This window comes from Pithys albifrons, chromosome 7, assembly GCF_047495875.1.
Source record: "Pithys albifrons albifrons isolate INPA30051 chromosome 7, PitAlb_v1, whole genome shotgun sequence".
Taxonomy (NCBI): Eukaryota; Metazoa; Chordata; class Aves; order Passeriformes; family Thamnophilidae; genus Pithys; species Pithys albifrons.
Genome location: NC_092464.1, coordinates 47,647,990 through 47,671,583, shown reverse-complemented (window position 1 = coordinate 47,671,583; position 23,594 = coordinate 47,647,990). Strand labels below are relative to the sequence as shown.

At 44.2% G+C, this 23,594-nt stretch overlaps 1 protein-coding gene and 1 long non-coding RNA gene across 6 annotated transcripts in view; both read right to left on the bottom strand.

Moving 5' to 3' along the window:
* Window positions 1–10,026, bottom strand: part of EEPD1 (endonuclease/exonuclease/phosphatase family domain containing 1) — a 61,917-nt gene extending 51,891 nt beyond the window's left edge. The window contains exon 1 of the mRNA XM_071561407.1: window positions 8,865–10,026. Coding sequence (XP_071417508.1) covers window positions 8,865–9,718 — 854 coding nt within the window. The 5' untranslated portion in view covers window positions 9,719–10,026. The remainder of the gene's footprint in view (window positions 1–8,864) is intronic.
* Window positions 10,027–11,520: 1,494 nt separating this feature from the next.
* Window positions 11,521–23,594, bottom strand: part of LOC139674334 (uncharacterized) — a 50,800-nt gene continuing 38,726 nt past the window's right edge. For 2 of the 5 annotated variants that reach the window (XR_011698281.1, XR_011698283.1), the window contains exons 6-8: window positions 20,318–20,616; window positions 19,242–19,376; window positions 14,553–16,319 (exon numbers count right to left, since the gene is read on the bottom strand). This is a non-coding gene — a long non-coding RNA (uncharacterized lncRNA). Of the gene's footprint in view, window positions 11,879–14,307; window positions 14,392–14,552; window positions 16,320–17,517; window positions 17,609–19,241; window positions 19,377–20,317; window positions 20,617–23,594 lie in introns of those variants that run through there. The other 3 variants (XR_011698284.1, XR_011698282.1, XR_011698285.1) reach the window with 3 other exon arrangements.

Below are 23,594 nucleotides of genomic sequence, written 5' to 3'. Positions count from 1 at the left end.
AGAGCTGATCAATTAGCTGTTCAGTAACCCATTAAAACCCGTTCAGCTGTGAACAGCTTGGACAGCTGTTGTAGCTAAATTTGCACAGGAGCTCAAGCACGCTACCTGAAACGCCTATAAAAATGGAGCAAAAAATAGCCACACAGAAGGAAAGGGAAATTTTCCAGTTCCTCCTCTTCATCCATCTCCATAAGCCTATGGCGTGAACTGCTCCCAGGTATAGCCTTGCCCACTGAGATGTTCACCACAAAGAACAGAAGGGCATTACTATGCCCTTTAACTAAATAACTATACCCACATAGTCTGTGACAGACTGGGGGACAGGATAGACAGACAGCCCACACAGCCAAGAGGCCCCCTTCCAGACAGCATCAGTCAGAGGGACTCCAATCCACCCTGCACAAGCAGGCTGCATTTATTCCATTATTTGTGAATGCAAACACAGTGCATTCCATAACCACAATATTCTCAGCCATCCTTAGCACATTAGATGACAATCAAATCCCAAATGTATTTTTCCATAGCAATAGTTTTTTAAATTATATTTTTATACACAGTTGAGCTTCTGGAACACACATACACACGAGGCATATGGGGGGTAAAAGTATTTCTCTTACTCAGTGGCCTCTAATAATTTTACCACAGGCACTGGAAATAACAGCTTGGCACTGACGCCGGGTTCCTGCCTGCACAAACCCCCAGCAGCAGGGATGGAAAGGAGGTCAGCAGCACTCAGCACCCCCAGCAGTGACCCAGCAGTTTACAAACCCTCATGCCATTTGGAAAAGCCACACAGCTTGATCAGAACATGGATATGCTGCATATGCCAGGGGTGAGATGAAAGAGTTTATGGACAGAAAACATCCTTTTTTACCACAACTACATATGGCCTTCATATTTATCTGTTGTTGGCATGATGCATACCCTGCTCTTGGCACCTTACAGGGCATTTCAGAACCCACTGTGAATCACTCAGGCCCGAGATGAGGAAAAGGTCCATGATGAGAAAGGATGTCTTCAGTAGGTCTCACCCTCCCTCAGCAAAGCCACTATGATCTTATTCTTCAATAAATCAGTGGGGATTCCCAGCTATTATTCAAATAAAGCACAGACTCTCTGTAAAATAATAACGAAAAAAATCTGGAAGTGAAGAAGGTACTGAGTTCCTATTTTTAAGTAGTTATTAATAATGTGCCATAGTCTCCATTGTCTCCATCACCACATCATATAATAGTGTGGAGAAATTACTGCAGCATATTGTAATTATTTCAATAAGGACACCGTGCCTCCCCCTGCCAGCTTACACCTGCATCACAATGAAGAAAAATGTGACTTAAAAATAAGTTACATGCACACTGTAATCTATGCCCTATCACCTCTTCTCTGCTTATCTGGCCAAGCCTTTTAATCATGATTTGGGCAAGACTCCCAGAGAAACACTAATTAGAGACTGAAGAAGCAGAGTCGTCCTAACAATGCTGCTGTAGGAAACATGCTGAAGCCCAACTCCACCAAGAAGGGTGCAGCTAAATCTATAAAAATCAGATTGCTTCCTAAATGTCCCTGTTTAACTGCTGGAGATCCATGTTCATGGTGAGACAGACCAGCACTTGGTTGCAGAGACAATGTTTCCTCCAGTGAACAGGGACTGACAAAGCTTCTGCTTGCACCTTGCCCGGAACACAAGAGCACTTAATTCTCATGTTCACAGTCCTGTGGCTTTTCTTTCCTAGTAAGAAGAGCAGCAGCAGCATCTTTTGCTTTCAGAAATGGTTCTATTGCTCTCTTCAAGGCAAAGCTAGAAAACCACCCTTCCTGCAGCTGTACTGCAAGTTCCCAAATCACACAAAAGTCACAAAGCATTAAACATTTCTGTTTATGGGATGAAGCCCTATGTGTAGCTACCTAATCTGTCTTCTACAGTCATGTGGCACAAGCTTTCTGAAAAGCAGAATGAGGTTACAGCCTTACGGCCTTTGCTTGTGATTCAGGAGCAGGCAGTACAGCATCACTTAATAATTCAGCAATTTATTACCATAAATCAGCCAACCCATTTAATCTTTGTCCCATGGAATACAGCAGACCTTGCAGGATCTGTAAGAGTAAGCTGACAGCTCTAGGTTACCAAAATACCTGCAATCTGCAACTTGAATCCAGTGACATGAAATACATGCCAAAACAGCCCAGCAGGCCTGGATTGAAATGATGTGGCCATTAAGTGCTGCCAGATGTATCAATTACACATGTTGGGAGAAAAAGTAATATATGAACCAATGTTTTCCCCACTAATCTATTTCATTTTAGTCAAGCTTTATGGCAGAAGTAACATTAGCAGGGTATGGTCATAATTTTAAAAAGGAGGGGGGGAAAATATTTATTTTATATGGATAAACCAGCTTTTAACTATACCACTCTTCCAGCCATATTCTCAACTTTAAATCAGGTAAAAACAACTGGTTAGATAAAGCTTCTCAAATGTTCAAAGAATATGCTGAGGCAGTTCTTCAAAGTCAACATGATGCCCAGATCTCAATTTAAAACAGAAAATCCCTGGGAAGGCTACTCAGGGGTGATTTCAAGGGTCTGTCCTACATTCTGTACCATGTCTGAGGAACAGAAGCTATGGGGAGGCTGTGGAAAACCCACCAGATTCACAGCTATCAACAAAGACCAAGAAGGACTGAACAGCTCAGTGCTGAGATCTCCTGCAGAGGACACAGCTCTAGATGGCTTCTCTAAGAGTCTGGACACAGGGATGGTGTACACCCTTCATGACCTTGCTGCAAGTCTGCCTTTGATCTGTTCTGCAAAGACTCAGGAGTTGCAAAATAACTTGTGTGAACATATGTCCTCCTGCAAGAGGAGCAGGTGATGCCTACACACGGGGCCACAGTACTGCAGTCATACAAAGCAGAAGTTTAGAAATGGAATTTAATTAATGTATTATTTTATTAATTTGAAACTGACATCACCTGTTCCCCTAGCAGCAGTCCTGAAAGGGGCTGGAACCCCTGTCCAAGATGGGTGCAGTGCTGCAGAGGAGCCCTAACCCCCAGGGAGATGGTTGTGCTCTTCAGCATTGAGGTCCACAGTCTTCATGTGACTTTACATGAACAGAGCAACGGTCCAAATCCCAAAAAGGAGTAAATCAGTAGAGTTTCACTTCACTGGAAAACTACATAACTCAGGGTATGACCTAAGAAGATCTTGCTGCTTTCCCCCTGCCAGATGGTATGTAGAAGGCAGTTTAAGTCTCCCAATATTCTCCAGTAAGTAAAATATTGTTAGTCTCATAGAGGTGGAGGTCAAAAAAAACAACAAAAAAGCCAAACCCAGAAACAACAGCTCTTCCATTACCCCTTATTTTTTGTCCTCTGAGGTATTAGAAAGTGTAAATTAATGGTGGCTTTACATTCATCTTTATTTCTACTGCTCATTAAAATCCCTTTGTGAAGGGCACATAGATGATATCATCTAACAATTCCTTTTTTCTCAAGTTTTTTCTGAAGTTGCAGGAGGCAGGATTTCCTCTCTGTTACATAAGGAGAAGAGGGTGTATTTGTTCTTTTGCCATTTAAGACTTATTAGCACAATCAGGTTACTCGAGCCAGCCCCTCTTTCCTGATCTTTTCTTGCAGGGGAATTATTCTTGGCGAGGCTCCAGCCTAGTATTAAGCCAATGGAGAAAAACCAAGTGGCTGTAAAAAGAAAGACATAAACCAGACCCACCTCGGGGCTCTGCCCAGCCACTGAGAACTGCAGTGACAGAGTAGAAATAACAAATATAAGCTGGTGCTCAGCCTCCAAAGCATGCGAGTACAACCATCACTAGTACTACAACACAGTACTACAGTGTCTGTTTGGTGGAGGTGCAATTCTTTTCTGTCATCCTGACCAAAAAATGTGGCTACAAACCAGCAGGCAAGGTACCAGACCACACCCTTTCCCAAGCAAAGCCTCAAGCCCAGTAGTAAAGAATTAGCCCTTGTAACTACCCCATCTGTCAGCCCAGCCTAAGGGACTGAAGAGGAAAGCAAAACACGCCCCCTGTTATCTAATGTAGGAAAGTGATGGGAAAGTGGTTCTCCTGCCTCAGCACCTAGTGCAGGGACCTGAACAAGACAAATTTTTCCTCAGCTCTTAATAGGAAGAGGCTGCTTCAGGGGGTGGTTCAGAAACTTATCGTTTTATTATGTGACAAGATGATGTTCTTAGGGTGACCTGGCGTAGGTAGGACTAAGAAGAGGAACTTCCAAGGTGGCCCAGCAAAGGTTATCCAGGGATTGCCTGTCTACTTACTGCCACCCAGGAGGCAATTTTGGGCTGAGGTTTACCTACTATTCCCCCATCTGGAACACCAATTTAAGTCTCAGACACAGAAATGGAGGTTAACTTCTTCCCTTTGAGAGACGTCTATGCTTCTATCTAACCCAATTGAAAACAGCTAACCCGTTACAAAGCTGGGGGAGAAAGAGAGGTTGACATGTTCCTAAGGCTTGCTGTCCACAAAATTAAGTCAAGGAAAAATAAAAGCATCAGTGCTGAGTACAACAAACCTTATACTGGCATTTGTATTTGTTACTCCAGAGTCAAACAAAAAGTAATTTTTTTATACTCAAAAGACTCAATCACTGAAACAACCACATAGGGATGCAGAAGAGCCCCAGTGCTACAAGTTTTCAAAGTGTGACTGGACATGGTGCTAGACAATTACAGTCAGGCTGCCTTTGCCACAAAAGGCTGGATCAGATGGTATTCAGAGGTCACTTTGAATAGTTAAGAGGCCTTCACGAAGTTCCTGCTCAGTATTATAAAGCACAACAAAACCAGTCAGAAAAACTCTGCTGTAAACCATGCTGGAAAAGGTGCACAACTGATCACTGCCTTCAGCTACTAGCAAACTCCTAAGCAAGAAGTCCAGCTAAAGGACCGACCTTTAGGATGCCCTGTGCATCAGTTGGTGTCACACATGCCTACATCATGCTTCTTGATGGGGTCACCAAGCTGGCACCCCACACTCAACAGCCAGAGAAAGCAGTCACAGGATGTAGTGGGAGTCACAAACCCAGTTTATGGCAAGGAGGGACAGGTCTGAGGCAGGTATGGATGAGGAGTGGAAAGAGAGCCCTTCCCTATGGACCTGAGGTACAGACCAGCGCTGGGGTACCTCCACCAACCTTGGCCAGAGGAAACATCCCTGGTGGGGCTACTTATACCTCCCACAAAAACACTTTTTGCCTTTCCCCCAAACTGGCTTGCTCTTTTGATCATGCCACCCTTACCATAGCTTTTTTAACTTTTTTTTTTTAATGAGAAGAAGCAATTGGTTTCTTCATTCCAAGAATGGGGAGCACGTGGAGGGCACGCAGAGGGGATGACCTACAACCCCTGAGACAGGCCAACTCTGACCCCGTCAGTAAATCCCAGATTTGCTGAACCACACCTACAAGAAACACAACAAGTTTGGGCAGATTCACCACAGATTTGGTACTTCAATCCAGTTATGTGTCACATTCACCTCCTCGTTCATCATGTTAAGCTGTTCTAAAATTACTCTCTAGTCCTCTGAATGAAAACACCTCGCTCCTCCACTTCAAACACTGTGATAAACATAGATCTTTGTAATATGAGAAAAGAGGGTGAGGACCTTGCTGTATTTCAATTTTGTACTCCAGCAATGAATTTTAAAATAGCATAGCAGTAGTAGTCATGCTTACTGATTTAGTACACATTCTCTTCACTGCTCTTCAGAAATTTAGCACTTCTCAGAACAAGCGTGAAGATTTTGGGTTGTTTTTCTTTTTTTTACCCCTCTCCTCCCTTCAGCAGATTACAATATAACATTTTATATATTTTTGTTTATTTTGAATGAAGATTTGGCCCTCCCTCCTTCCTGCACCACTGTTCCCTCAGTACAAAGGACAAAAAAAAACCTAGAAGATAGACTTCATCTTCCAGTCTCACCTGGAAATAGCAGCAATTTTTTTCCCTGTTGTTAACACCTGAAAGAACAAGCTCAAAGGGTTTTAAAACTACTTGCTTTGAGCTCGTCATAAAAAAAACCAAACTAAAAAATCCCAACCAAATAAACAAAGAATGCAAACCCCAAAGCAAGCCCCAAAGCAGCCTTTTAACTGGCATAAAAGGCCCCACTGTGCCAAATTAAGATTCTTTATGGGTCTTCACACAGTTGTACTAATCTTCTTGACTTGCTATGCTTTATTTTTAGACTTAAAAAGCTAGCTGAGGCAGGTTCTGCAATAGAAGCACTGCAACAGGACAGTACTCCAGCTTCTGAGAGCATCCCAGTCTACCTGACATCACCCTGGGCTATAAGGGACCAGCACAAAGGAGCTTCCCTGTGTACCTGAGGGCAGCTGTGCACAAAATACATCAGCAAGCAAGTGCCCATTAGCTTAATTCATGAGAGCATCTACCTACTGTCAGACCAAGCAGTCTTCATAACCTCCAGGGCAACAGCTTGTTTAATAGCTGGAGACTTCAGCAACACACGCGGGACATCAGCTGAGCACACAGAGCACTGTGAACACAAGCCTCATGGATTTTGTGAGGCTGAAGTGCTGGTGAACCCCATGCAGCAGTGTATTCTTGCTTGCAGAAGCAAGAGACGAATTTCTCCAGCTGACTACTGAAGTTGAAGTATCTGGGCAAAGATTAGTCTCCTTTCTATCCATTCCCAGGGTACACAACTGGAGCTGGGAGGGAGACCACGGAGCTCACATGCAGAATGAAGGAAGTTTTTGGCCTCAGCTGAGGCTGGTTTACAGCCACAAAGCTCCACTGACCTCAGTAATGCTCACAAAAGCAAGAGGAAATTCCTCCCTGAGGTGCTGAGTATGGCTTTTCCCAACATACACTTTTTTCCTGAATCATGTTCATTTTTTGTGATCCTACATTTATTTTCCCAGAAAAGTTTTGCAGCCTTGTCTGTGGATGCACATTACTCTCGTTTCTTTCCAACTTCTGGTGTTATCACAAATAAGGATCAAGTACAGCAAACAATTGCATTGTACTCTCCCTGTGTGATTGATGACACAGATACGTGCAATAAAACAGGACAAAAACAAGCACTTATATCAGGCTCCTTTGGAACTTCAAAGTATCAGGGAGACCTTTCACAGCACCCAGCACAACTGAGTGCCTGTTTGCTAAACCAGACAAAACAAAGTACCATGCAGCTTACGGGCACAAATAAAACAAACTTCAGGAGCTACACTCTGTATACACAGTGGCCTGCTTGGGCTAAGGCAAGTTTATTTTATAAGTCACTCTCTCTGCCTAGGTTTTATAACAGATGGACTACTTTGTTTCGTTCTTTTTCCCCAAAATGCTAAAGATGCAGAACTGACACTTAACACTTCATTGGATGAGGTCCTTAAAAAATCCCTAATACATATAAATCATCAAAGTCACTTTTCTTCCAAAACTGGATAATTAAAATAATCTTGAAGCTACAGATAACCTGAGTTTCCTTCCTCAGCAGGTCTGTCTGCCTCTGCCCCACCCTGATGCGCAATCCCACCAAACTTCATCCTAAGGTCCGATCCAGCCAACCAGCTGTTCACAGAAAAACCGAGTGGAGACCAAGGGGTAAGTAGGGAATACCTGAACTAGGGAAGCAGAATACCAAGAGATATTAGGCTGAAGTCATCAGCATAACAGTCTCAATACCCCCACTGGTCTATCATCTCCAATTTGGGTATCAAACAGTGCTGGGTGTGAGATGACAGATGTTTTCAAACAGTGCACAGCAGCAGTAGCCCCAACCAAGAGTACTGTAATGCAGCGCAGGATGCCACATCACTGTCATCTTCTTTCTTGCATGCCTGACATCTGCAACTGCACCCACAAGAGTCATTATTCAGCATGTTATTGGAAAAAGCCAGAGCTCAGGGCACACCAGAGTTAATTGCTCACCAGCACTTCCCCTCCGCACAATATCCCTTTTGCAGAAGTCCAGGAATCTCATTCATTTCCAGCTGGAAGTTTAAGTGGCAGCCAGAGAGAAAAGTAACTTTATCAGTGCTGTAAACTAAATGCTGGATCAGCTGGGACAGGTTTGACACATGGAAAGGAAAGGGTGGGAGTTATTTCAAAATCCTTATTGCATTCTTAGATTGCTGTATCAAGCAGAAAGTTTAGCAAGAGAGACATCCTCAGCACTCTTGCCTAATTACAAAAAACAAAACGCAAACTCTCGGCTTTCCATTAACACCAGAAGTACCATCTCAGTTGACCACACCACAAATAGACCTTGCTCCATGCCCATACCCTCAGTGCAGTCAGGGGCCCACCTGGCACAGGCACAGAAGAGCCTCCCCAGGCAGCTGCCCCATGTCTTGAACCCCAAGGATGAGCAGTTCCTCCAGCTCAGCAGAAGCCCCATGACCATTCATTAACAAGCTGTGTCACCCTTGCAGGATGAGCTGTGGCATTCCATGCCTGTTACATAGCCCTTGCTCTGCCCACCAGATTCTGGCAGGAAAGGCAGTTCTCCATGACTTGTTCAAAAGGCTCTTAATGCAGAAACAATCCTTGACCAACCATTAACAGGTCTAACCAACTGCTCAGACTTCTTCCCTGCCCAGATGTGTGTAGGCACATATCTCCTCAGGAGGTCTGCTACCTACCAGGGATCATAGCAGCCTTGTCAAGGGACAGTCACTACAGTCCCAGCATTATGACTCAACCAGGGTTCTATGCAAGTAGGAAACATTTAGTAATCCTGGAAAGGAGTGACTCCCCCTAGGATCACAACAGGACTCTAAAGTGCCCAAAACTCAAAGGCATTAATATACAATCCTGCATGAAGCTAGGTCTGTAGGTCAGGTGCTGCCTCTTACCTGTTCTCCAGCAGCGTCATGCACACAACCTCCCGCACTCCTGGGTTGTTGGCTTTCTCGATGGAGCAGCTTTGCAGGTTCCAGGTAGCCACTCTCAGAACTGGTCTGCCATCTCTCACCCCCCCAAACATCTCCACAGATGGGCGAGTGGAAATGATCTGGGTTGGACCCCCGGGAGGAAAGTCCAAGTCCTCACTCTGGAGGCTTAGAGAAGTGGGGCTGGGGTGAGGCTTGGCCATGAAGTTGAGGCCACCATTGGTGTTTGTCGAAGGGGGTCTGGAGCGTTCTGCAAAAATCTGATGCCTGATTTTGTCCAGAAAGGAGGAATTGATGCAGTCCATCCTCACCAGGTCCTCAATACTTTTGAAGGGTCCATGCTCCTTACGATAGTCCACGATGCTGTTGGCGATCTTCTCAGTGATGCCTCGGATGCTCATGAGCTGTGCCGGGGTGGCGGTATTGATGTTGATCTTGGTGACGGAGAGGTGGTGCTCAGAGGCCAGGTCCTTGCGCAGGGAGCTGGGCGAGTGCTGCGCCGAGCTGCCCTTGCTGCTCACGCAGATCTCGAACTTCACCTGCTCCAGCTTGGCTGCCCCCACCCCGCTCACCAGCGCCAGGTCCTCCACTTTCTTGAAGCCGCCGATGTACTCGCGGTACTCCACGATGTTCTGGGCCACCACCCGGGTGACCCCGGGGAGGGTCATCAGCTCCTCCTCCGTGGCCGTGTTGATGTTGAGCCTCTCCTGGTTGACGAGGATGTTGCTGAAGTTGCACGCCGCGCTGAACTTGCGGCTGTGGCACAGGTCGGCCGGGTCGCGGGGGATGGAGCGGTGGCAGCCCAGGCTGCCCCCCATCTCAGCGCCGCCGCCGCGGGGCGCTGCCGGAGCCGGGGGAGCGGGCGCGGGGCGCTGCCCGCCCGCCGATCATGGACCAACGCGGGAGGCCGGCGATGGACCGGGCGGCTGCGGGGCACCTGCGGACAGACCCCGCACCGCACGCTGGACCAGCGGACCCGCGGAGGGGCCCCCGGTCCTTCTTTCTTCTTATTCTCCTCCTCCCACCCTCCTCCGGGGGCACCGCCGCTCGCCCGGCGCCGGAGAAGGCACCGCTGCCGCCCAGCCCACCCCAGCCCCGCTGCGCTCCCAGCGGCTCCTGCCGCTGCCCCGAGCCCGCCCGCGGTAGTAGTGGGTGGGCAGGAGCCTCCGCCCCTCGGCGGGCGAGGCGGGGCCGCCGCTGCCACCGCCTCCGCCTCCCGGGCGGCACCCGCGCCCGCCCCCGCCCGGGCACGGCGGGGATCCCGCCCGGGGATCCCTCCCGGGGTCAGGTCTTCTGCGGAGTCTTGTCTGCGGCTCTGTCCCGACCGCCGGCGGGCAGCGAGAAGAAGAAGGAAGGTTAACCTCCTCCTTCCTCCGTGGGCACTCACCCCTTGAGCACGGGGAGACTAAGAATGTCCCCAGTGCTGTCACCTGGCCGCTAAGGGCAGGCTTTTCCCTTCTTCAGGTGAAAGGACGCCGAGGTCTCAGGTGCTCAGACATTCCCTGCAGCTCTCCTGTCCCAGAAGTTCCCTGGGCTCGCCCCCGTGCAGCGGGCAGGGAATAAGTGTTTACAAACCTCGTGAAAGCCTCATCAGTCACCTCAACAGGCTTTTCTGTGCTCTTGCAGGGCACAGTGCTTTTGTATATCTGGGTGAAGTCCGCTTTTGTTTTTCTTTACTTTTTTTTTTAACATCTCAAGCAATTGTAAGAGTGCTCAACAGACTGCAACTCACCCCAGAATGATGCTTTTGGATATACTAGGTCTGCATACTAGGTCTGGCTCAGCCCGTGGTCCCTGGTCGGCTGCGTGTCTAACCTTTCCCTGAGTCAGAGCAGCATCATTCTGCACCGAATTGTGACTATGTATCATCCGTGTGCCTGAGCTTTAACATATAGTTTGTTCTGCCCTGAGAGCCGCAGCAGCCCACCACAGTCCATGGTGGTGAAACCGCTGAAGTACTTACACAGCTTCTACTGCATCCAGTCCCATGCCGTGCTGTCTGCAATGCTATCTGTAGTCAAATTAGCTCATTTGAAACTGGCTTGACTGTGCCCACACAGGAGTGACTGCAATGTCAATGAATCCAAAATATAATCGGTGGGTGTAATTGAAAGGAAGTGGGAGGAAAACTGAAAGAAAGAGCAATATATGCTTACAGATGCCAGCTACACTCCCTGATGCTGCCTGGTGCTGACAGTATAAATATATATTTCTTTTAGCTGGACAGAAGATGGTACACATACATTTTCAACATCAAGACTCTTTGTTGGCCCTCTAACAAGAATGGAAAGAGCTTGTAGTAGTGGCTTATGCATGTATTTTTCATGGCAAGATAATGTAAATTATTTGGGTCCACCTGAAATAAAAAGTTGAATTTGTTCATCTTCTTGGTGAAGGAGAACGTGATGTGCATAAGGGAGTGCAGGCTGCACCAGGCTTTCAGACTGCACAGGGCACTGGTGGTTTAACACTGGCACTAGATACTCTGCTGCAGATCACACATTTCTCTTCTATTCGGCTGAGCAATATAGTCGGAAAATTATCGTTATGGGAATGGGTACTGGCTGCATCAGGGTATTGGCTCTCTGCTGACTGCTGGAGTGGAGAAAGTGCTCGCTTAGGTGATTAAATGCTTCCACGTCTGCTGGAGAGTGCTCTGTGCACTGCGATAACAGCAGGCAATGCAGCAGAAGTCATGCCGGGCCTGTTCCTGCTGGGATGGTACCAGCACAGAGCTGGAAACAATTAACCATTGAAACGAGTATTCTTTTTGAAGCAGTATTATTACGGTAATAGCTCCACAAGCTGTTATCTCAATGGAGAACACACTCTTGCTTTCTACAGCAGGTTGTTTTGAATTGATCCAGGCTCATTAAATAAGTTTAGAAGCTGAAAATCACCAAAATCCAGGTGAGGCATCATTACATTGCAGGCAGCACTAGGTTTTCCATGTTGCAGAGAGAAGGTAGGAGCATCTCCTGAAAGAAAATAACAGATGTCTCTCTCATCCAGAACTTTCTGTTGTCAGCAACTACTCAACATTTCTTGAATATGCAGTTCCAAAATAACTTGTGAAACTAGATACAGCTGGAGAAGTGAAGTTCAGAGGGATGCAATGAGTGTCCCATCACCTCATCCTGACTATAAATCCCATGCCAATGTGAACTGCAGGGAAGAGAATAGGAGAGGATTGTTGTTGGTAGTGTTATTCTTCCATTAGCCCTTTACTCTTATTCTCTTTGCCAACAATTACAGGAAGCTTCTTGAGCTCTGAGTCAAACTTTGAAATACTTGGTATTTTGGGGAAGTGCCAAAAGATGTGAAAAGGCACAGGTTTGGTTTATATTTTAAAAGGTTCAACAGAAAAAAAAAGAAAAAAAGAAAAAGATTAATCAACTGGCTGAACAACAGTGTTAGGCAATCCACTAATATGAGAAAGCTAAAAATGTGGTTCAATCAGTAAATCATTAAAAAACAATGTTGAAATTATTGACAGCCAGGGTAGGCAACAGAAAATAAATCTTGTGAAACCCAGGTAAATACTCAATTTTATCTTTGATCCAATCCTGAGCTAGTGTATTTAATTTTATTTGTAAAGTGATTGATCATGGTCTGCTGGTGTTCACCGCCTGCCAGGTAGCCTCCCTGGTCTGCTTGGCACTTATTGTGGCAAGGGGCCACAAATCCGGGATTCCTGGATCTCCATCAGCCCCAACAGCTTAGAGGGCTCTGAAATGCCATGGGTGGCTTATTCCTTAGATCCGCAGCTTGCTGCGTCTGGCTGCTGGCCAGGGCTGGCTTAGAAACCTCTCAGCAACAGCAAAATTGAATTTTGCCATTCCGAGGCTGCAGATCTGGGAAGGCTCTCACAGGGCTGAGCAGGCTCCAGGGGTGAGAGGAGAGTGGCACACCTGCAAAAGGCCCTTGGGAGCAGACATCACTTATCATGCAAAGTGTTTTTGTGTTTCCTTGGATAGTGTTACGAAATGAGCAGCTAAGGATCAACATTTCCCACTGGCCATTTGTTGGTCTTGGACTTGCTTTGCCGCTGTCTACAGCCCTCCTAAGCTGAACATCTCACACCCTGTCCCCTCAAATAGCTAGTGAAACAGGTTTCTGGAAGGTTGACTGGCACCAGGGCAAGCAGCCAGACACACAAGAAATGCAAGGGTGGAGTGGTGTCACCTGCTTGCCAGCTCTGGAGGTCTCAGATGCATCTTTCCTGTAGGAACTCTTCCAAGAAGAAAGAACAAAACTAACCTTTTTCCTTCAGTAGGAGGTTCTGTAGCACTTAAAGCCTTTAAATACAATTTTTAAGAATGATATGAAATTACTTGAATCTGTAATGATGGAAAGGGAGCAGATACTGGTGAGCAATGTCTTTTGGCTTAGTTCATGCAACGAATCAGCCCACAGGCAAACAGATTGCAAAGGTAAAACTTTCTAACATTTTAAGATGATCTCAAAAAAATTGTAATAATCTATTTTTATATTTTTCAACATCTACATCTACACTGCAGAGGCTCTAAACAAATAGAGTCTGTTTCATGATGAGGGTTAGAGGGAGCCAGGAGATGTTGCCTAACAGAAAAACACAGTCTGCCTTCAGTCTTCAGGCAGCAATTGCAGTTCCTACCAGCAATTGCAGCTGACCATGTGACAGCAACACGTTTTTCAGCTCTCACTTACACAGCATTTGGGAGCAGGGGGCTTGGCAGTCACAATTCTAGAGACTGCACTTTCAAACCTGCTGCAATGGGCTCTTACTGGGCAAGGACTCAAAAAGGCAACTGATTAACTTCAGTGCCTGTATTTTTATTTAAAGGAGCTATTAAAATAATTGTTTTCCTTCTGCAAGGACATCTTCAGTAACACTTGTAACAGATGCCCGAGGCAGAAGACAGGCAGTGTTTTTATGAAGACAAGTAATAACAAGTAGGAGTTAGCAATTTCATGAGCAGTGGGACTTAGAAGTCTGATTTCTGGTGGCTCTTTCCTTTGTTGATTTTCTGATCTATATTAATAAAACTGAGTATCCTTTAGTCTCTATTCTACACAGCCAACCATATTTGTGGCTCTTTTAGAAACTCTGTATTTTTGGGACATTAACCTTTGTCAAATCTGCTTGAAATTAGACCAAAAGCTAATAAAATCCATGAGTAGGGAATAAGGAGCAGAGTAGCACAGCATACAAACTCATGAGTTTTTCCTTAGGAATCCAGTGTCTGTGATGTGAGCTCTTTTCCCTGTAAGGCATTTTATATGGCTGCCAAACTTGTTGCAAAAAAAGGTGATGTCACCAGTGCTGTGTTGCCAGGTTACAAGTGTCACATCCTACAGAGAAATAGTCAGAAAAGTAAGCAGAAGTGACTCATTCTCACACCTTGATTAGGGTTTCACTTTGGTTGGTGTTCAGTCTGAAACCCAGACCTCTCCCTCCCACAGAAGACCTCAACCACTGGTTCACCAGTGCAGAGTAGGACAGCTCATCCTGGAGGGAAACAAGAGAAACCAAAGCTAGAGAAGATGTTTTCCAGTTTCCACAGACAGCAGGGAAGATTTTATTCTCATCTCCCACATCTGAGATGGCACTTAATTACTCAAATATCCATTGGGTCACAAGGCTGGAAATTATTTTAAAAGTCTAGTCCTTCCTTGATACCAGGCAGAGTTATCAAGGCCATGCTTACAGAAGCTTGCCTGCTCCAAGTCTCCAGTGGTGCAATCTTCTGGACTTCTCAGATGAGAAACAGTGGACCTGTGTCCCAGCTAATGTCTTCTTTGAGTCCTAGTCTGGCAATCCTCTAATAAAAATGCTGTATGAATCTGGCACAGAGAAGAGTCAGAACTGATCACCTACTAAGCTAGGTGTCTAAGCTTTCTGTGATTCCACCGAAAGGCAAGCATCAAGTGGATTTTTGTGAAAAAGATACAGGCAGTGAGATTTTAGGCACCTTGAAAGCCAAGCAGGAGAAGAGGAAAGGTAAACCAATATGCCTGACAGGGTTGGTCAGTACAGCATTCAGCACTTTGGTTTCAACAGCTGGACCACCAGCCTCTCAAACATTGCCTTTCATATACAGGCCTCTTACCCTTCAAAGGTCTTTAGTGATAGGGAGATTTGGTGGCAGGTAGGGATTTAAAATGCAAGCAAGTCAGCTCACTAATTTGTAGTGAAATCTGGACTTCACAGAAAGTGTTCTTCATTAGTCCTTTATAAACATTTGAGTTCCAGAAGCAGTATAACTTGTTGGTGTGTAGTGCCAGAAATAACGATAACCTGTCTCCTGAGCATCATGCTGTCTCACTGAATGAAATATTATTTTCCAGTAGTTGTCATTTTATCCTTTATTGTGGTTACTAGCTTACTATAATTAATTTTCTTATTAACAAATTTTAGGGAAATTTAAAAAAATCAATTTCATGTTTACCTTTTACTTTTCAAAGTGTTTAATGACCATTATTTAACCATCTCATACAGCTTTTTAACTCAGTGATTCTGCAGTAGCTGTAGCAGCCAATGCAATTCTGCTCAGACTTACATATTACTTGTAACATTTGCTGCTTCAGGAGTTTACTTTTGGTAGGTGTTTTTTGTTGTTAGAAAACTTAAAAAGTTTGTCTCTACTTCTTACTCCCATGAGCAGTTGTGCTTCAGACCCTGAAATTATTCAGACAGGCAAAACCTGGACTCTTAGTCCTCCTAATTTTCTGAGATGTACAGAGAGGTCAGTCAGGTCTCTCTGTGGTTACTTGTGCCAAGTTTCCTTCCTGTCTTTGTCCCTTCACGCATAAATTTCTGTTTGCTGAGAAGAAAACAAACCACAAAGTAGAGTCAAATTTTCACTTAGCCCCAAATTCTCAGAGGTCTGCAGAGAATAGAGCCTCAGTATAGAGCCCTCTAGAGCTCTGCTGAACATCAGGTTACTGGTTTATGAAACTGTCAATGTTTTGATTAAGACTTTCCACACAAAACATAGCATATTGCATAAATGAACATATCTGCAATACTCCCGTGAGAAACTTTGTCTCTCACATTTCAAGTCCTGCACCAACAATTAAGATGGTTTAATGGCCTCAACCACTCCCAGCAGACTTTGAACTCCTCTGAGAAGCCTACCTGACAAGGAACACAAGTTGCCTAGTTATTACAACACCTTCTGTGAAGGTTTGATCCAATTCCCATGAATGCAGAGGAAGGATGTCCAGAAGGATTCAAAAGGCTGCTCTGCTGATTTCGGTGAGCAGACCTGCACTGTTGGTGAATTGACTCGTTCAGTTCTCCATCTGACAGGCAGGTTTGTTGAAATGAAGGCATGAAGGAGGGAGGAAAGCAGGACATTGAAGAGATCATCCTCTAGAACCAGGTCCTCTAGGGTGGCTGGTTGGAGGAGACAGGAGAGTTCAGATCAGCAGCACCTGGGGGAACGGGCAGCAGAGCATCTGAACAACACTGAACCAGCAGAGGACAAACAAGTCCCTAAGCACCTGGAGTTGGACAGCACTGAGCTATTTAAAACCCAAAATGAGTGACCATTAATGACATATAAAAACCTAGCTTTGTTCCCTGGAAAGACCCTGGCACAAACAAGGGGTTTAACTTCTTGGAAGAAACTTAGGTGTTTAAAAAACTAAACTCAACTTTTTTCTTTAAGAGGGGACTGGCTTAAGGGATAGGACAGAAGTAGCTGATTAATGACAGAGGAAGTGGAAGAGCCTATACTCACAAAGTGTGTGGGTGACACTGATCCAGAGAGCCTGCAAGGACTTGGGCAGGTGGGATCAAAATTCAAAACAGTGTCCACAGATCAGAAGGACATTCCAAAACTGACAAGGTGAGTTTTGGTAGAAACCTAAGGAGGAGAAATCCACAGCACCCATTCAAACTGAGGTACACCTGTACCATAGATGGGGCACTAAGGGCTCAAAAAAGTAAATATGAGTTAGCAGGGTGGTGCACTAGGTAGAGACCAAAGTCTGTTTCTCGCAGATGTCATGAATCCCAAAACCATGATTAGGAAGATAGTTATGCAATGACACAGTTACACTCAAGAACATGATGCTTAGAGCCACTATGCCAAAGTATTGGTGAATTACTGTCAGATGTCATGCAAGTTGCAAAAACCAAACAGTTCTCCCAAAGCAAACCCCACGGCCCTGAAGTGTTTACTCTTTTAAGACTAGATCCTAGTCTTCGCTTAAGCCAAGTAATATGTACTCTAATAATTGGAAACAGGGACCATGAAGTACAATTAGACAGGAATAAAACTTGCATAGCCTGGGGTGAGGAGTTTTCTGCCTAAATACAGGCTTAAATTACATAAGATGTGGAGTGTTCTTTTTACTGTGTGTGACATTTTTGCTGAGGTCACTTCCACAGCTCCGAACCTTATTCTAGTCAAATAACATGTGCTTTGGGGAGGCCATGAGGCAAAATAGCTGTTGCCATCTTATGCAAGCCATTGGGTTATGTCAGCAGCACAAGCTCCCTACACTGCAGGACGTTCATTCCTGTTCACCTGGTGTGCTCATTACCATGACTCACCATGAAAACAACACAGCAGATATTGGTTGGCTGTAATTTCTATGCAAACATTGTTCTGAGTATTGTGGGATGTCTGTTTTTCCTGTGATGGATTCTCAGACTTTGCTGTGGTTCAAGAATGGCTCCAGCACCTCCTGCTTCAAAAGCAATCTCACTGCATATCCTGAAATCAGATTTTAATCATTCTCCCGTGTCCCAAAGCATGTAGTTGATTAATTCTGACTTCATGCCACATATAGTCACGTCACACACACACACACACACTTACGCTTGCCAGCCAGTAAACGAGCCACATTCTTCCCGTGTTAGTCATGGAGTGCATGTCCTTTAACCTATGCAGCTGCAATTATGGGACATGGGGTGCTCCTCCCATGACTCAGGAGACATTCTTGTCACCTGACACTGCAAGGTGCTGGGCATCCCAGTCCTGATACCTACTAATTGGTGTCAGGGGATGCTGGTATCCCACCAGCATGACTCTTAAGTCAGGACAGAAGGAAGATGGGACATAGTGGGGTCAGTAAACTCTGGGAAGTGGTCGGATGAATGACTCGCTTAAGCTGACTAAGACCCCATCCCAGAGGGGCTGGTTGCTGATTCTGACTGTTTCTCACACAGGCAAACTCTGGCAATCAAATGCCTCTGGGAAGGCAAACACTGCTCCTTCAGTTTATGTACCTCACTGCCATCCCAAACTGGGTGGGAACTCACTCCGCACTTAGTAAAGGGCTGACTGCATGGTGATGTTCCATGAGCCAGTGCCTTGGGTTTCAGTGTGTCAGGTACCTCTTTTGGAGAGGTCAGTTCCCTTGGCCTGCCTGATATCCGGCATTCCCTGGCAAAGTCATCAGGCTGCCTGCCTACACTTCACCTCTTAGACCATTAGATTTGCCAGGTATGACTTACCCAAACTAAGCGAGCAGTTGCTGTTACCTGCACTATCCCATTCTTGTTACACAGAGATGGGGTGACTGACTTTCACCAAACCGAGGCATCACTCACACTATTTTTATCACTGCATTTCACTGGTTGCAGTTATTACTCCTACCAGCATAGGACAGTCGAGTTTTAGAGAGACAGGTTAAAAGGGAATTCAGAATGATCTCCATTTATTTTAGAGAGCTTCAATACAGTAATTATCTAACATATCAATAGGGATTTGCAGGTTGCTAATGGATGCTGGCCCAGTTCTGTGAGGTCTTTGGACCTGAGCCTGCCATTTGCCTGCTGTGCACGAGGATCTGCCATCTGCCCTCATTGAATCCAACTCTCTCTAGTGTGATTATGACAAGCTGGAGAGTAGGAGATTGCCCAGTGTGAGGAAGGGTATCAGCACGTGGCCTTCACATGATGTGTTTGAGAGAGGCAGCCATGAACACTAACAGTTGGCAGGAACAATAAATTGTTTTCAATCGATCTTGATGCCATCTGGTTCTGAAAGGGCTAATTCTATGTAAGACACACTCAAGGGTTCTCTCCATCACTGTGGCAGATTGAAAAGAAATGAGAAGTTTTGCTGTGTCTGAATTCTTTTGCCATTGATATTTTAGATAAGGTGACATAAACTTGCAGATTCCCTTTAGATTTAAGCTAGTAATTTTTTATGGCACAATGATAACTCAGGATCACAAGAGCAAATCATCAAACAAACTTTGTTAGAGAAGAAATGGTTGGAAATCAGGGAAGGCACTGTATTTTGTCCCTCATTAAGCTCTGAATTTCATTTGGGTTTCCTGAGCAGAGGCTGTGGCAGGTACAATGTGGGGTGCAATGCCCAGGAAAAACATTTCACTCACTGCAGGATCATAAGCTGAAGTAAATAGCCAGAGACAAGTCCTGTGAGGTGTTTGCAACTCTCTCAGCAGTGACAGGTACATTCTTCCCCTCATATTTCAGGAAGGATTGCAGATTCCCAGAAGATCAGACTAGGTCTGGTGGATGAAAGCAAGAAGGCAAGACAAGAATTGGTGTTATCTTGAACGAAGTGGGGGAAAAAAACCAACCAAAAATATGAAAGAAAAAAACCAAATAAAAGCAACCAAACCCAAAACCAACAGCAACAAAAGAAGATAAAAACCAAAAGAAGTTAAAACAAAACAACCAACCCCCAAAACACAAAACAAAAACAAACCCCCTAACCAAACAAACAAAAAACACCATCAATAAAAAACAATCTTTTGTTATATAAACAAGGAGACAGGTCTCTCTCTCATGTTCCAGGAATTTCACAATGCTTTCTCTAACTCACAATTTTAAATCAAAATGTTCAAAAATATTGCACAAAGTAGTTTCAATTTCCAGAAGTGTAGCATTCAGTAAAAAGGCAATTACAATCTTGATTTTGAATGTTGAGTTAGGCTTTTGAAAAAAGTCTTAGAAAATTGGAATATCATAACAAAAATTGCTTTTTAGGATGGTCTCTCTTGTTAAAAGTTGTGGACATTTCTGGTGACAAACAATTGTTCCCAGCTCATTGTTCAAAACAAACCAAACCCAAAACTTTTAAGGATTTGTTTTCAAAAATGCTTGAAAAATCTGTACTGTTTGACCAATCTATGTTGCTAAAGGAAACAGCTGTAAAGGGGTTCACCTCACTATAGTGTATCACTTTGTAGGGTCAAATATTTAATGTTCATACATTTTAATCTTTCAACAAAGCAGAGGGGATGCTCACAGGTAGGATATCCAATACTCTCCATGCTGCCTTCCAATTTTCCTATGACTTCATTTAACAGCTCCCTGCCTCCTATGATGTCATTACAAGAGGCTCACTCAGGCCCATTTAATATCCATGAGCAAATTATCCAGGAGAAGCCATTTCCTTTGCTTCCCACCTTCTGTACCACCTAATCACCTTTCTCTTGACACTCACCCCTGCTCTTTAGAGCTGTTTATGACCTGGAGCTGAAGTGGCAGAGGAGCAGCAGCAAAGGCTGAGCTGGGTGAGGAAGCATGGGATGGCAGAAGGGTTTCTCTCAGCACCACCAGCATATTCACAGTTTTATCTGCTCTTCACAGCTCTTCTCATAAAGCTTTGCCAGCTCACTGCTGTGGGGTTATTTCTCTTCCTGTCAACCAAGAAACTCTTGCCCATGCCTCTGAAGTATTAAAGCTGTGTTAAGATTCAGTCAATGCTTGAATTGCTGAGTTAGAAAAGAGGATCCTTTATGTCTGGATACAGGAGGAGAAAATTCATCATCCTAACCAGTTATTACGAGTAATAAAACTAATTTTAATAACATTAAACTCTTGAAATATATTCAATTTCAACAGAAAATTTTGAGCAAAATGTCCCCACAAATATCCCCAGGAGAGTGGTGCAGCCCAAGGGCAGGAGTCCAAAGAAGATGAGGAATTGCCACTCTTGGAGGTATTTGAAACACAGGTCTATGTGGTCCCAAGCAATTTTGACCAGGAGGTCAGACTAGATGCTCTCCCTTTCAATCTCAGTTATGCTGCAGCTTTGTAGAAAATGGTGGTCTTGGACTTGTTGCCTTTGTAAATAGGAGCTGGTGGAGGATTTAGTGAGCTGCAGACAGCACAGCTATGAGAGGGAGAGGAAGTGAACAGATAATGGGTTGTATGGCATTGGTAGATTCATATACAGTTTTTGCAGATTCATGGGGATAACCATCCCATTCTAAATTGATGAAGAAGCTTACATTTGTCTGATATTTTTGATAGTTAAAGGCAATCTAAGCTGGATTTAAAAATAAAAAAAAAAGAAGAAGCAAAAAATCCTCATCCATCTGCTCTCAAATTATTAAGATTGGTTTATGATTCTGCAGGACCGGATAAAGCAGTTTGTTAATATTGTACAAGTAAAATCCACAGGTCCTGAATCAAAGCTCTGTTGAAATGGTCCAACAGAGAGACTTCTCATTGAACGAGAGGCACCTTCTCCACTTTCTCTGGGGAAGAAGAAACAAAGCAGTCTTCAACTAGCAATATCACAGAGCTTTTATTCTGCTGTCACTCTGCATGATATATGGGGTTAATTTTAAGACAGAAAAAACTATTGGGCTTCTTTTGCCAAACAGGGAGAAGTTCAGTTGCTGCAGAACAATGGAAGCAAAGGGAACTCAAGGGAATTATTCATCTTGTAAATGGAATTTGATTTTCTAATGCAAAGAGCAGGCTTTAATTACAGCAAAATGAAACAATAGAACACTTCCTCACTAAAAGGTTTCAGGGCTTTTTGTTGCTATGATTACTATGTGAAGGGGTTGTGTGTGCTTAGAAGTCCTAGCAATTACAGAAAGGTTTAACTTCAGCCAGCTACTTTCTAAAAGTTACCATAATTGAAAACAGGAATGTTTCCCCTTAACTTACTTCTCTTAAGGACCGAGCACAGATGCCATGACATGAGCATAGTCATTGTGTGATACACTACACTGGGACAGAAAGGGACAGATATCTCTGCATCAGAAAAGGAACCCTTTCTTCATTGGAGAGCATAGCCCAGAAGAGAATTTAGAGAAATGGATCTCCATCTCCCAGAGTGAACAGGATCTGCCATCCCACAAAAGAAAATACTACCACATTTAGTATCAAATTTAGTTAGTGTCAAATACTAAAGTCATGTCATGATTCTTTTGAGTACTGGATAACAGTCCTTGCTAGCTTGTAGCCACTGTATTTGTTAGCATTTAGAATAAATAATTTGATTATTTTATTGTATTCATTATGACTAATTGCATTAATAGGATAGCCTAGGGCTCAATGCACACGAGACAATATAACACTGCGGTCAGGATTTCAGGTTTAAAATGTCCACAGCTACACCCACATCACATGCTGACATCACATGTACTGGTTCCTGTAACACCTTTTGGAAATAGAGATTCCAAAATTTGAGTTATCTAAAGGAAAAGAAAAAATTCTCACATTACTGTGAGACTTTCTGAGTACGAAAAAAGATGCATGCCGTGTTTGTCAAATTAGGGCTTAATTACATTAACATTTAATGCTTAAAAATATCAGGAAAAGACTGGGGGGGGGGGGTGAGGGGAAATCAGAACTCAGAACAGAGGCAGATGAATTGCACACAAGTTTAAATGCTTGATTTGGATTCCCTGTGAAGAACTGTCACTATTCTTCTAGCCTCATGCCAGATTGTAAACAAAAATTTAGTGTGTTCAATCTTAAAACACCCCAGCTTCCAGCTTTCTAAACTAGTAGAAGCTAATCAAATTTAACTACCACTTCAAATTAATTTTACTCCCTAGAATGTTGTTGCATAATGAAAATTGTGATGGGAATAAAACAGATCGTGCTCTTCTGAGGTCTCAGGGTTATCAGCCATGCTCCATTTAACCTCAGCAGTTGTCTGAGATGGAGCTTCAATCTTTTTGTGGGGAAAGATGCACTCTAGTTGCTGACTTGGCAACTAATGCTGCATCTACACAGTAAGGAGCAAATCTAGAGAGCTGCTGCTCATGTTCAGCACCTTGTCTCTTGAGCCAGGTAGCTCAGACATTTGCACTTTTGGGAGACTGGTGATTAGTCAGACTGAGAAGAGACTACACATACAGTCAGTGCATCCAGCTGAGAGAATAAATACAGAAGCTGCATATGAGGACAGTCTTTGCTAATGGAAGAAGTCCTGTGCTGTCTTTCTTTTAATCATGAGATCTCTCCAATTGGCAGCTACTCAGAAGGCTGATCCTGGTTATCTGCGTCATAAAGGCCAGATGGAGTATTTTTTAAGGCTCTTCTTGAGGAATAATTTGGGGAGTTTTGTTTGATTGTTGTTGAAGGTTTATTTGCAATTATTATCTCCTCAAATACTAGTGAGGATTCCTCCAAAGTGTAAGTTGTTCAGTTTTAGAAAGTCCAGCAAAAGCCTGTGCCTTTTTGTTGCCTAGTGAGTGATGGTCCGGTGGGATCACATTGCCAAGAGAGTTTTCATAGCAAAGTGAGATTACTCATGGAAGAGAATGTTCATAAAATATGTTTCATTTTTAATGAAGACATTAAACACTCAGAGCTTTGTCTCTTCTCTTCTGTGCCCAGACTACTGCCTCTGTAATGATCCCAACTCTGGGAGCCTTGGCAAAAGAGAGATAGATGCCTCAGTGTCTCTCTGTTAGCAAGATTTCAGGATTTTGGTCTCTTCAGTTAAGAAGTTATTTGACAGTAATGGATAA